This window comes from Labrus mixtus, chromosome 22 (assembly GCF_963584025.1).
Source record: "Labrus mixtus chromosome 22, fLabMix1.1, whole genome shotgun sequence".
Taxonomy (NCBI): Eukaryota; Metazoa; Chordata; class Actinopteri; order Labriformes; family Labridae; genus Labrus; species Labrus mixtus.
The window spans coordinates 12,999,602-13,010,284 of NC_083633.1; the positions used below are offsets into that span (position 1 = coordinate 12,999,602).

General features: G+C 38.5%; 2 protein-coding genes across 3 annotated transcripts; both read right to left on the reverse strand.

Annotated features, from left to right (window-relative positions):
• Positions 1–1,144: 1,144 nt before the first annotated feature.
• On the reverse strand, positions 1,145–4,246 carry LOC132956248 (protein mono-ADP-ribosyltransferase PARP11-like). Its single transcript, XM_061029569.1, has 7 exons — positions 3,992–4,246; positions 3,757–3,871; positions 3,601–3,670; positions 3,412–3,475; positions 2,622–2,755; positions 2,377–2,528; positions 1,145–2,273 (listed from the first exon to the last, which is right to left on the reverse strand). Exons 1-7 carry the CDS (start codon positions 4,091–4,093, stop codon positions 1,981–1,983), a joined length of 930 nt encoding a protein of 309 aa, XP_060885552.1. The 5' UTR covers positions 4,094–4,246; the 3' UTR covers positions 1,145–1,980.
• A 62-nt stretch (positions 4,247–4,308) lies between these two features.
• LOC132956247 (protein mono-ADP-ribosyltransferase PARP11-like) lies at positions 4,309–10,609 on the reverse strand. Of its 2 annotated transcripts, none has more exons than XM_061029567.1 (8): positions 10,435–10,608; positions 10,104–10,228; positions 8,879–8,999; positions 8,711–8,786; positions 8,393–8,465; positions 6,376–6,503; positions 6,000–6,151; positions 4,309–5,907 (listed from the first exon to the last, which is right to left on the reverse strand). In XM_061029567.1, the coding sequence occupies exons 1-8, from the start codon at positions 10,472–10,474 to the stop codon at positions 5,591–5,593; spliced, it is 1,032 nt and encodes a 343-aa protein (XP_060885550.1). In that variant the 5' UTR covers positions 10,475–10,608; the 3' UTR covers positions 4,309–5,590. The 2 variants fall into 2 exon arrangements, with proteins under 2 accessions (XP_060885550.1, XP_060885551.1); XM_061029568.1 differs by having other exon boundaries at positions 5,620–5,907; positions 6,000–6,147; positions 10,435–10,609.
• Between the last annotated feature and the right edge of the window lie 74 nt (positions 10,610–10,683).

Here is a 10,683-nt window from a genome sequence, read left to right on the forward strand (position 1 = left end):
TTTGAAAGGGCTCATAAGGGACGAATTTTGAATGCACTGGTTTATCCTAAAAGAGAATATTTAAGTACCGGTAATTGTAGTTGCCCATTTGGGTAACTAATAATGATGATGCTTTGAGACACTCTGTTGTTTTTTTGTTGTTGTTTCATATTACGATGTACTCCTGACTCTGACTCATACCGGAGGAGTTTCCTGTTGGACCAGGATGCTATTTGTGCCTTTGAATTGACTCTTCCCAGTTTGTCTAAAGGTTGCATGTTTCAGCAGTGACCTCTGCTGACAGTTTCTCTCAGGTACAGTCTGCTCAATTTCTGTTTTCCACATTCAACAGGTTTAAACCAACAATAAATACAGTAGGCTACATGTCATATGTGTTAAAGTTGTAAGCTTTAAAAGTTGTGAAATGTTTGGATCACCCTGTTAAAATTCAATCAATCAATTCTTTTAAATCCCTTCTTAAGACGTACTTTTATAGACCTACTTTAACGTGATGTCGTCTTCTTATTGTCTCTTCTTACTGTTTTTACTGTTTTATCCTACTTACTTTGTCTATTTATATTTTGCATTATTATTAGTATTATTTTTTATAATGTATTTACTTGTTTCTATTTCTTTTTTTTGCTTGTACCTTTTTATTGCTGTTATCTAGGCTACTTTTATTTGCTTTGAGCTCATTTAGTTTCTCACATCTTTTGAAATCTTTGGTCCACTTGGTCTCAGCTCTTGTTGTTGGGTTCTTGTTTTGCCTGGATCCTTATAATGGTTGGGTTAAATATGTTTGTTAGGTATTTTGCTGAATGGGTTCTTTGCCGTTGGATCGTCTTTTTTTAGACGGTTTGGTACAGTAAGCCCTGATCTCGCTTGCGTTTCCACAGCCAATTGGATATACATTTTAGTTGAGTCCTGAAAGAGTTATGCTTAAAATATGTATTTGTTTCCCTGTCTCTTGTGATACTTTTTTTTAAAACATACTTCATGCCGACCCTCCATTAGTCAGTGCCCCTGTTTGGCCACTCCAGTCAAAAAAGTCCAGATACAGCCCTGCTTCTGTGTAATGAATTAGTGTTATTTCTTTAGGGAGACATTTTAACTTGGAATTTTAACCTGAATCTGAGAGCTAGATCCCATCTTGAAAGTAGTAGTAGCATCAACATAACAATGCTACAACACAGTCAGTGTTCAACCTTTTATATCCAGTAAAAATACAGATTATGAGAAGACTGAACAGAAATAAAAACTAGTAGATGTTGTTTGATTCTGCTGGGTATTTATTTATGAAGCTCCTTGCAATGGTCACAGTAAAATTTGTGACAAAGGTGACTATGTTACAGATGATTTTATAAATAATACCTCCAATAAATAAAGGGTAGTGTTAAAAAAAGCTTAACTTATGTAAACATATCCTACGTTCTTTTACAGCATATTTGAGCTCCTCTTTTGAAAAAAAAAGTTTCTTAAGTGTCCTTAAAACTTTTGATCCTCATCCCTGAACAACCCAGAGAATGTCAGTAAATATTCCACAGAATGATGTTCAGTCAGACGTCAGTACATGTCCATCCATCGAGCTATTATCTTCCACTTATCTGGGATTGCGTGGTGGCAGCAGGCAAAGCAAGTTCCCCAAGACGTGCCTCTCCCCAGTTACATTTCCTAGCTCCTCCTGGGGGATCTCGAGGTGTTCTCAGGCCAGAAGGGATATATAATCCCTCCAGTGAGTTTAGAGTCTACCCCTGGGTCTACTCCCATTTGGACGTGCCCGGAAGACCTCCAGAGTTCAAGTACATGTACCAAGAAAGTGTGTCAGTCCCCACAACATTATTTCAAACAAAAATGTGTAACCAAAGTAAAATGTGTTTGTCAGTTAAAGTGCCCACAAATATACAGAAACCAGAAAGTTTGTGTCCGTTTAAGTCTTTCAAACCACCATGTAATATTCCTGAGAAATGCTTACCCAGACAGCTGGAGGTAGAAATGTTGACTTTATTTGTACTGAATCAAATACTCTGGATAGATTTGATTTGGGTCAAAAATCACAAACATACTGGGATGATTGATATCATCAACACAACTGTTGTGAGTGTTTTCTAGACTTCCATGATCAGGTTTTAAGAAATGAGTTTGTCCCACGGTTGGTGTACCTATCATCACTCGAGCCAGAAACATGATTTTGGTTACTTCAGCATGTTGTGTTATTCCACCATACAGCGGCAATGGATCTGTGCTGCTCCGGCTGTATCTGTCTGCAAATGCAGCATGTGTTGCAAAATATATTCCTTAAAAACAAAAAAAAGGAACTTTAGTCAACTGAAGTAATTGAGAAATAGTCAGACATACATTACAATTATTCATGTTGCTTCACATTATCATTAAACTTACCTTTGCCATATACGTGGCCATTTTGACCAGCAAATCCTAAATCAAAGTTATATTTGCAAATTGTGTCAACATTTTTGATTTCAGTCCCATGAAAGAGTCTTCTCTCTTTGATTTCTTTGACACCTTGGAGTCTCATCAACTGTTTCTTTTTCCTTTGCAACAAACAAAAGAAGGGAAATGATGATTAAAAGAGAAGAAACATTATAAAGATAAAGAAGGGAGTCAAACTCAAAAAACCTACCTACCTACAATACATTTCCCAAAGGTCCAAATTCTGTATCCTGTAGATGGATGCTAAGGATCTGTTCAACAGCCCGTCATTCTTCACATAACCAGCCACAGTCTTATACTCAGGGGTAAGTTCACTCAGAGGGATTAACTGTCAAATATAGATACAATAATTTAATCATGGCTTAAGTTGAAACAAATTAAAATATAGGCTAGAAACATCATTATTTTTAAATATCAGTGCCAGTGGACCAAAGCCTTCTGTACACGTGGCATGCACTATCTGCTGTGGTACCAACTCCCCTTATAATGAAGCATGAATGTCTTTTTGTTTTGTTCTGTTTTTAAAGCCAAACGGGTAGAAGAGCAGTGGAGGATCCTGAAGAAATCTTCTAAAAGGCTTTCAATACTTTTAAACATCCTTCTTTCTTTTAAATATAGTCTGTGTTTGTATTTCAGATGCTAAGAAAAACATTGGGGCTACTTGCAAGCTAGTTGGCTAATTTTAGTCACAAAGCTTGTGCTATTTACTTCAAAGTAATTACTAGCTTAAGTTATTGTGATTAGTTTAGAAAAAAAGTGAAGACCACCTTTTTTTAAACGTTGTATTAGGAAATAGACTTTACTAACTTATTTCTGAACATTTGAATGATTTCATGCTAACTCCACTGTGGATTGAGTTTGTGTCTGTTCAGCAGGTGTTCTAGCTGTAAGGAATATAAAATAATGTATTTTTACTTAAAATAAAAAATGGATTAAGATAATCTTAGCAGTATATTTTTTTAAATAAATGTATCTCGTTGTTACCTGATATGGACAACTGGGATCAACCTTTTCCCAGAAAACTAGTTCAGTTATGAAGCAAGGGCAACTGTGGGAGGAAAGAGTTAAGTTACTTTCACTTTCATTTTTCTGGAAACTATACCGATGAGCCTCATACACTCACAACTGAATCATTTGAATTTGATTTGTGATTTGTTGTTTGATTTGTTTCACCTTGTCTTTGTGTTACAGCCCCGATGGATCAGTCTTTGCCTCCCTGTTTTGAGGTCTGTCTGTAACATTGCTGTAAAGAACACAAGAAGGCGAGTCAGGTGAGTTTTTCAGACATAAATGACAACTGTATATAAACAAGGAAATGGAGTCACATACCTGAGAAATCAAATTTGCTCTGACTCTTGAATGAAGATATAGTCAAACTCGCTTTTGAGTTTCTGAGGTAGTATTTCTCAATATCCTCACTTTTAAGGGAGCTGTCTGGGTCGTCCTGCAAGAAAGAGAAATGAAATCTCACACATTCTACCAACTATGTCTTTAAAGCTGTATTTTATATATATATATATATATATATATATAAATTAAATAAAATGTTTTTAAAAAAGTTCACCTCAAATCTGTGCCACCTGCCACAGTCTGCCAGGTAATACCAACACCATGGTTGGTCTGATGTGTCCATTAATTCCACGTCTTCATTGCCCCACATTGCCATATCAAAGCGATGGTGGTAAATCAAAAAAACTGGAACAGCTATGTCTAACTTGTCCAGGTAGATGGCAGGGTTTATATCAGTGTTTCTAACTTACATCATCCAATGCCACACCTCAGAGGAGGCTGGCTTTCCTCACTATCAAATATTTACATAAAAGATCTGAGACACTGTCACCAGCAGAGATACTTTATCAATTGTGTTAAAGAGATACACACTTCAGTTGAAAAGTTTATTATCTGTAACATGTGGAAATTACAGACAAGTATAGCTTCATCCAGCTCTGCACTCACTCACTCACTCACTCACAGCTGTGGTGTAAAGACTGAAGATCTCTTCACAGGTCTGCGTTTGCAATGGGAAAATGCATTTCTAGTACTGTTGCACCACCTAGTGGCAAACAAAGCTTAAAGTCCTTTTGTTACTCTCCTTTCTCAGAATCACACAAATTCATAGAATTAACTCAACAAACACACACAGCAAAGCAATATAAGACTAATTTACATTACAGTACTATACATGTGCTGGCTACATTCATTTATTTTCTGATACATTTACACCAGGTGGAGAGAGAACCTGCGTATTCCCTGAAAAAAAGAGAGAAGCAGGTGGTGACATCACACTCGGGATGATTTTAAGTCAAACGTGGTGCTGGGATGGACCTTCAAATGAACTTTGTTTCCAACCTCAGTCGCCATGGAGTCTTTTCGAGGGCAGAGGTCGTAAAATATACACACATGAGCATATTGCTAGAGAACCACGAGAAAACACGACATCACAACTTTATGTCATTGTGACACAGTTAGAAAACCTTTCATGGAAAGGGGGGAAAGTGCACAATGCATGGTTCAAAAAATGAAGAGGTAGAAGCGTTTTTTTGAATGAAAACAAAGGAAAAAAACATGTCTACATAATACATCGTACAAGGTACACACAGATGTTGACAACTGACGGATCGTTTTCTTTATGACACAGCAGGAACACGTTGTGGTTTTTGGTTTTGTAGTTTGAATCATGTCGACATAACTTGTAAATTAGCACATGCGTGGCACTGTGGATGTGAAGGAAGGTGCAGCGGCAGATGTCAGGACATCCCCTATGACCTACAGGTTTCTTATTCTAAACAAACTGTGCACAGAGATTTCACAAGCAAGCACAGGTTCTGCACTTACTACAGCGTTGCCACAAAAACTGGTCTTCAGTCCGTTTCTTCATCCTTGTTTGCTGCATCGAAGCATTCCAACCACAAGAGCCCATTGAAAACACACCGTACAGTATACGGACTCTACACAAAGCCTTGACTGTCTTCATTTTCCAATTTCCCCAAAGGCACTTTAGATGACCTGTGCTCCAGTTTGGCACTGGATCTGACTGAAAGAAGAATGTCAATTTTGCTCCATTCTGTCTCATCTTTTTTATTCTGTATCCAAATTATTTCAGTATTTGGAATCCAACCTTTAAAAAAAAAAAAAACATTGTATACATCTTCTTATTAGACTTTCAGTAGAACTCAATCAGGTACTCTGGGTAAATCTGATTGCTGTCAAAAATGACATAAATCTTTGGGTTGGCCATATCGTCCACGCAGCTGTCATAAAAGTTGGTGAAGCTGGCGTCCTTGGAAGGCGGTCTGCAGTACATGGGATGTCCGACTGTGTATTCTCCAACAATCACTCTGGCTAAAAACATTGTCTTGTAAGGCGGCTCGCAAGCAAATATTGGCGGGGCGAGTCCGTGTCTCTGCAGGGTGGTGCTGTGCTTCCCTGTGGTGTGGCAGAATTTACTGGAATATTTAGCATCCCGAGCAAAGTAGCTCCCTGCAGAAAGGAAAATGTCATGTTAAAAATCTGACAATAAGTAGTCAATTTATATTGTTTTGTGGTCCATTACAAAACACAGAAGGATCTACCTTTGCCATAGACATCGCCATGGCTACCTGTGAGCCGCCAGTCAAAGTTAAAAGTACATATAGCTTGTATGTTGCTGTGTCCTGTGCCGTGAAACAGCATCCGCTCCTCAATGTCCAGCGTGCGCTTGACTTTTCGCAACTGGGTTTTCTTCCTTAGGACCAAGGAACAAGAACACAACACACAGTACTTTTATCACTTTGATACAAAGTGTATATTCTGGCTACAAAGGACGACAGGGATGTGATCAAGACGACGTCATGATGGACAATTGAGTTTACGCCTGTTACTCGAGTTCAACACAAGCTTGGAAAATGAATTTATGGAGGCACAAGAGATGACTTTTTTTTACCCGCAACAATATGATAAATGTCTTACCTGCAGAAGAACTCCCATAAGTCGAGGTTCTGAATCCTCTGAATGCATTTGATTGGATGATCCATGGTCCTGTCATACAACCTGGCGACTTCTTTAAACTCGTATGTGTCTCTTCCAAGCTGAACGAGCTGCAAAAAAACCACAAACTCAAATACAATAACTGATTGTGAGTTACGGCTGTGGCTCAGTTGGTAGAGTCGGTCGTCTCTCAACCGGAAGGTCGGGGGTTTCGATCCCCAGCTCCTGCAGCCATTGTGTCCTTGGGCAAGACACAAAACCCCAAATACGCTGCTTCACCAAGGCAGTCAGAGCAGTGGCCGACGAAGCAGCTGGAGCAATTTGAATGGGATTAGTTACTTCTGATGGTCACTTTACACAGCAACCTCTACCATCAGTGTGTGTATGGGTAAGTCTGGCCTGCGGTGTAAAAGGTCCATTGACCGAATCCGTTTACTCTGTGAAAGCTTGGTTCATAAGTCAAAAATGGTAGACATGTTAACAACAGCAAAGAGGGATTATTTATTTTTTTAAGTTGTTGTAAAAACAATGTAGGTTGTTGTCTGTCACCCCTTTTGTACATTATGTACACTAATGAGTGTCACAGCAATCACAGTAATACACACCTTCTTAAATGACACTGTTGTTGTCAGCCTTCTTGAGGGGGGCGAGCAGGGTCATGGGCCAGTTGTGGATGACTTTGTGGCTTGGTGTGACGAATCTTTTCTCCATTTGTCAAAAACTAAATACATGATCATTGATTTTAGAAAGTCCCCACCAAGCCAAATACCAACTGGTATCAAATCAGCTGACATTGAAATTGTGGAAAGCTACATATATCTGGGTGTTGTTCTGGACAATAGGTTATGTTTTGAAAATCATGTTGACCCTACCGCCAAGAAGGTTCAGCAAAGTCTGTTCTTTTTAAGAAAGATGAACTCTTTTAATGTGTCTACGGAGATGATGACTCTGTTTTATAAAAGTTTTATTGAATCTGTTTTAACTTTTTGCATTGCTGCATGGTATGGAAGCCTGAACTTGTCAAACAAGAATAGACTTGGGAGACTTGTAAAAACAAGCAGCAGAATCTCAGGGAGGTGTCAGGTTGGGCTTTTGACCTTGTATAATCAGCAGGTCCAGAGGAAAGCTAGGGCCATACTTGTGATCCCAGATCACCCACTTCACAGTGAGTTTGACCTTTTACCCTCAGGTCATCGTTTTAGAGCTCCTGTGAGGAAGACTAAAAGACTCCAGGTCTCATTTTTACCAAGTGCAATTAATATGTTAAACAACAATTAGGTATTTGTTGCTCTTTTTGCACTTGAATTGCACATTTGCACACCTCCACTTTGCACTTTAATAACTTGAATTTCCATTCTGGTACGGGCTCTTGACTGATTATATTGCGCTGTTTTTATTTGGTTTTATATTTTGCTGTGTTGTCTGATTTTTTACATTTGTTTTGGTTTATGTTTTGTGGTGATGTTGTCCTTGTGTTTCTTGTCTTCTGTGTGCTCCTGTTGCAACGCAAATTTCCCCTTGTGGGACAATAAAAACTCTGAATCTGAATCTGAAACAGTCATAAATGGCTGGATTATTTTTTTCACTTTTGTTTTCATTGCACTTGCAATCCGATCTTTTATAATCAGGAGTTGAGTCATTTGCAGTATTAAGTTGGATTTATTTTGTAATTTCAAAATAAATCTTTGAAGGTTTGAAATGCAGTTTGTAAACGCTGAAGTGAGCAAACATTTGTGTTTTCAAACCATACATCGTTCCCAAATGTCATCTTAACAGAATGTTTGGGATGAGATCTTGACAGCATCGATGTGCTGCTGAAATACCTGCAGGGACGGTGCGACACCATGAATCAGCAAAATTTCCATTAAAGAAAATGACCCGACCAAGACAAGAAGCTAACCCTGTTGAGCACTAAATACGTATGCGTGTGTGTGTGTGTGTGTGTGTGTGTGTGTGTGTGTGTGTTCAAAACTAAGTGGATATGTGTAATTGTACTCACCTGATAGGGCTCATCAGTATTGATTCTCTCCCAGTGACACGGAACAGGCAAGGCAAGATTATCACAAATAAACCTGATAGAATAAGAACAAATAAGAGAGTGAGAAAGGGGGGTTTGAATCTCATCAATCCACTAATGCCACTGTTATGAAGAATGATGTCATAAAGAATGATGTCTGTTACAGAATGATGTCATAAAGAAAATAAACTGTAAGAAATCAGTGCACGATACAGAAAGTCTTTTGTCAATATTTCAAAATATTCAGCTCCAGGGCAACTCAGGTTCTCTAATTGTTCACAACAAAGCATCAAATATTACCTGAAACCAGTTGCAGAATGGAGGGAACGCTTGATTGGCCGCTGCTTCCCCGTTGTTACGTTGATTTGCCGCATAGCTGGTGAGAAATCAGATGAAGGTCATCATAACCGTATAATTAAAAGTTCAGATTATCATCTGTGTGATGAAGTGCCATCAGTATGACTCTACCTGAGAAGTCCAGTCTGTAGGTGTACTTAGCCGTGTAGAACTCCATGACGCCCCGCTGGTTCCTGTTGTAGCACTGCTCGATCTGAGCACTGGTCACAGAGCAGGCCGCACTGGGATCAATCTGACAGGAATAATAATGAAGATAAATAAGTTTATTGGAGAACTGGAATTAATGTGTTACTTTTTTAGAAAATGAAGTTGAACTATTCATACAAAAGTTTATTTTTTAGGCTTAAAAAAAAATTCTGTAGCCTTTACTGCTTTAAGATAATGTTGAATATCTTCAATTTCCTTTCTGTTTTTCACTTAAAACAATCAATTTAAGACATCCGTTTTTTTAATTTAATGAAATCTTAAACACGTTTTTGAGGAAAAGGTAAGAGGTTAATCTGCAGATGAGCAGTGATGTAAACATTTAATGGCAGTCCAATGCACAGAACTGTCTTCAATTGTTTTGTCTTGACTTTACGAGAAAATATCGCAACTACCTCAAGTAAATGTTCTAGAAAACTTTGGGACTGAATCAAATGTTTTGCTTAGTCCAACAGCCAAAACAAACTTACAACAAAGTGAAACAAAGAAAACCAGTAAATTCTCACGTGAGGAGTTTCACAATTTGTCTTGAATATAATGAAATATAAATCAGCTTATGGGGACAGCTTCTTTTTTTTTTTTTTTTTTCAAAGTCAAAGTCAACTTTATTGTCAATTTCAAAATATGCCAGACATACAGCGGAATCGAAATTGCGTTTGTCTCCGTCCCGCGGTGCAATACAACCAAAATAAGGTAAAATAAGATAAAATAAAATGAGGTAAAAATAAGATAAATAATATTTACAGTAATAAATTCTAAATTGTGCAAAAGGTACAAAATGGTAAATAAAATAAAATTTAAAGAAAAAGTAAACTTGTGCAATGTGCAGTAAACTGATTGTACTTTTATTAGCTTCACTAATGTCTAACCTTTATGCAGAGGAAATAGGTGACTGGAAACTTACAATACAATGGATTTACAGTAACGCTCTAAGGATTAGCCGCCGACTGGCATTTTTCGTGCCAGCTGAAGACAACACCCTGGACTTTTACTGATGAACAGACCTCAACTCACTGACATTGAACTGTGCTGAGTCTTCACACATTGTAGTGTCACATAAGGAGGGAGGGTGTGTGTGTGTGTGTGTGTGTGTGTGTGTGTGTTGTGATTTGGGAAGTTGTCTTGTGACTACCTCAAACATATGCCACACCCCACACTCAGCCAAGTAGAACCAGCACCAGTTCGGCTCTGAGGTGTCCATGTCCTCCATCTCTGGGGACTCCTCCTCGGACGATCTCAAGGCTAACATTGCTGAATCTGAAAATAAAAAAATAAAATAAGTGCAGACACGCGAACAAACTCAGTAAAACAGCAGCTGACAAAGAGGGAGTAAACGAAGGGCAAGAATTGCATCATGTAAAAAAAAAAAAAAAAAAATCTAAATGATACAAGAATGACGATATCCAGCTAGCTATCATTAGCAGCTGCCGTGCCGACTCGTTTCAACTCTACGGAAGTCTCACCACTTTTCAGCCTGTCCTTATCGAGGTATGCATCCGACATGCATTGTGAACATATGCCCACAAAGCCCGCAAACTCGGAATAAAGAGGAAAAACTAACGCTACTTGTCATTTTTGTCTTCCTTGTCTCAGCGTTGTTTACTTTTATTTCCTGGTTTCGTCGCATACCGAACGTCATTGCGTCATCGGATGGAACTCCGCCCAATTGGATTGGGTGCGTTGTTGCCCTGAGGTTTGTCTCGTCGGGTGAC

What these genes read in the sequence shown, in the direction of transcription:
- LOC132956248 (XM_061029569.1), bottom strand. Translation starts at nt 4,093, where the DNA reads ATGGCAATGTGGGGCAATGAAGACGTGGAATTAATGGACACATCAGAC. An exon ending in GAGCAAATTTGATTTCTCAG is followed by an intron (nt 3,671 to 3,756) that starts GTATGTGACTCC and finishes TGTTCTTTACAG; the next exon opens with CAATGTTACAGACAGACCTC. An exon ending in CTTTGGGAAATGTATTGTAG is followed by an intron (nt 2,529 to 2,621) that starts GTAGGTAGGTTT and finishes TTTGTTGCAAAG; the next exon opens with GAAAAAGAAACAGTTGATGA.
- LOC132956247 (XM_061029567.1), bottom strand. Translation starts at nt 10,474, where the DNA reads ATGTCGGATGCATACCTCGATAAGGACAGGCTGAAAAGTG. An exon ending in TAAGGACAGGCTGAAAAGTG is followed by an intron (nt 10,229 to 10,434) that starts GTGAGACTTCCG and finishes TTTTATTTTCAG; the next exon opens with ATTCAGCAATGTTAGCCTTG. An exon ending in CATTCTGCAACTGGTTTCAG is followed by an intron (nt 8,466 to 8,710) that starts GTAATATTTGAT and finishes TTATTCTATCAG; the next exon opens with GTTTATTTGTGATAATCTTG.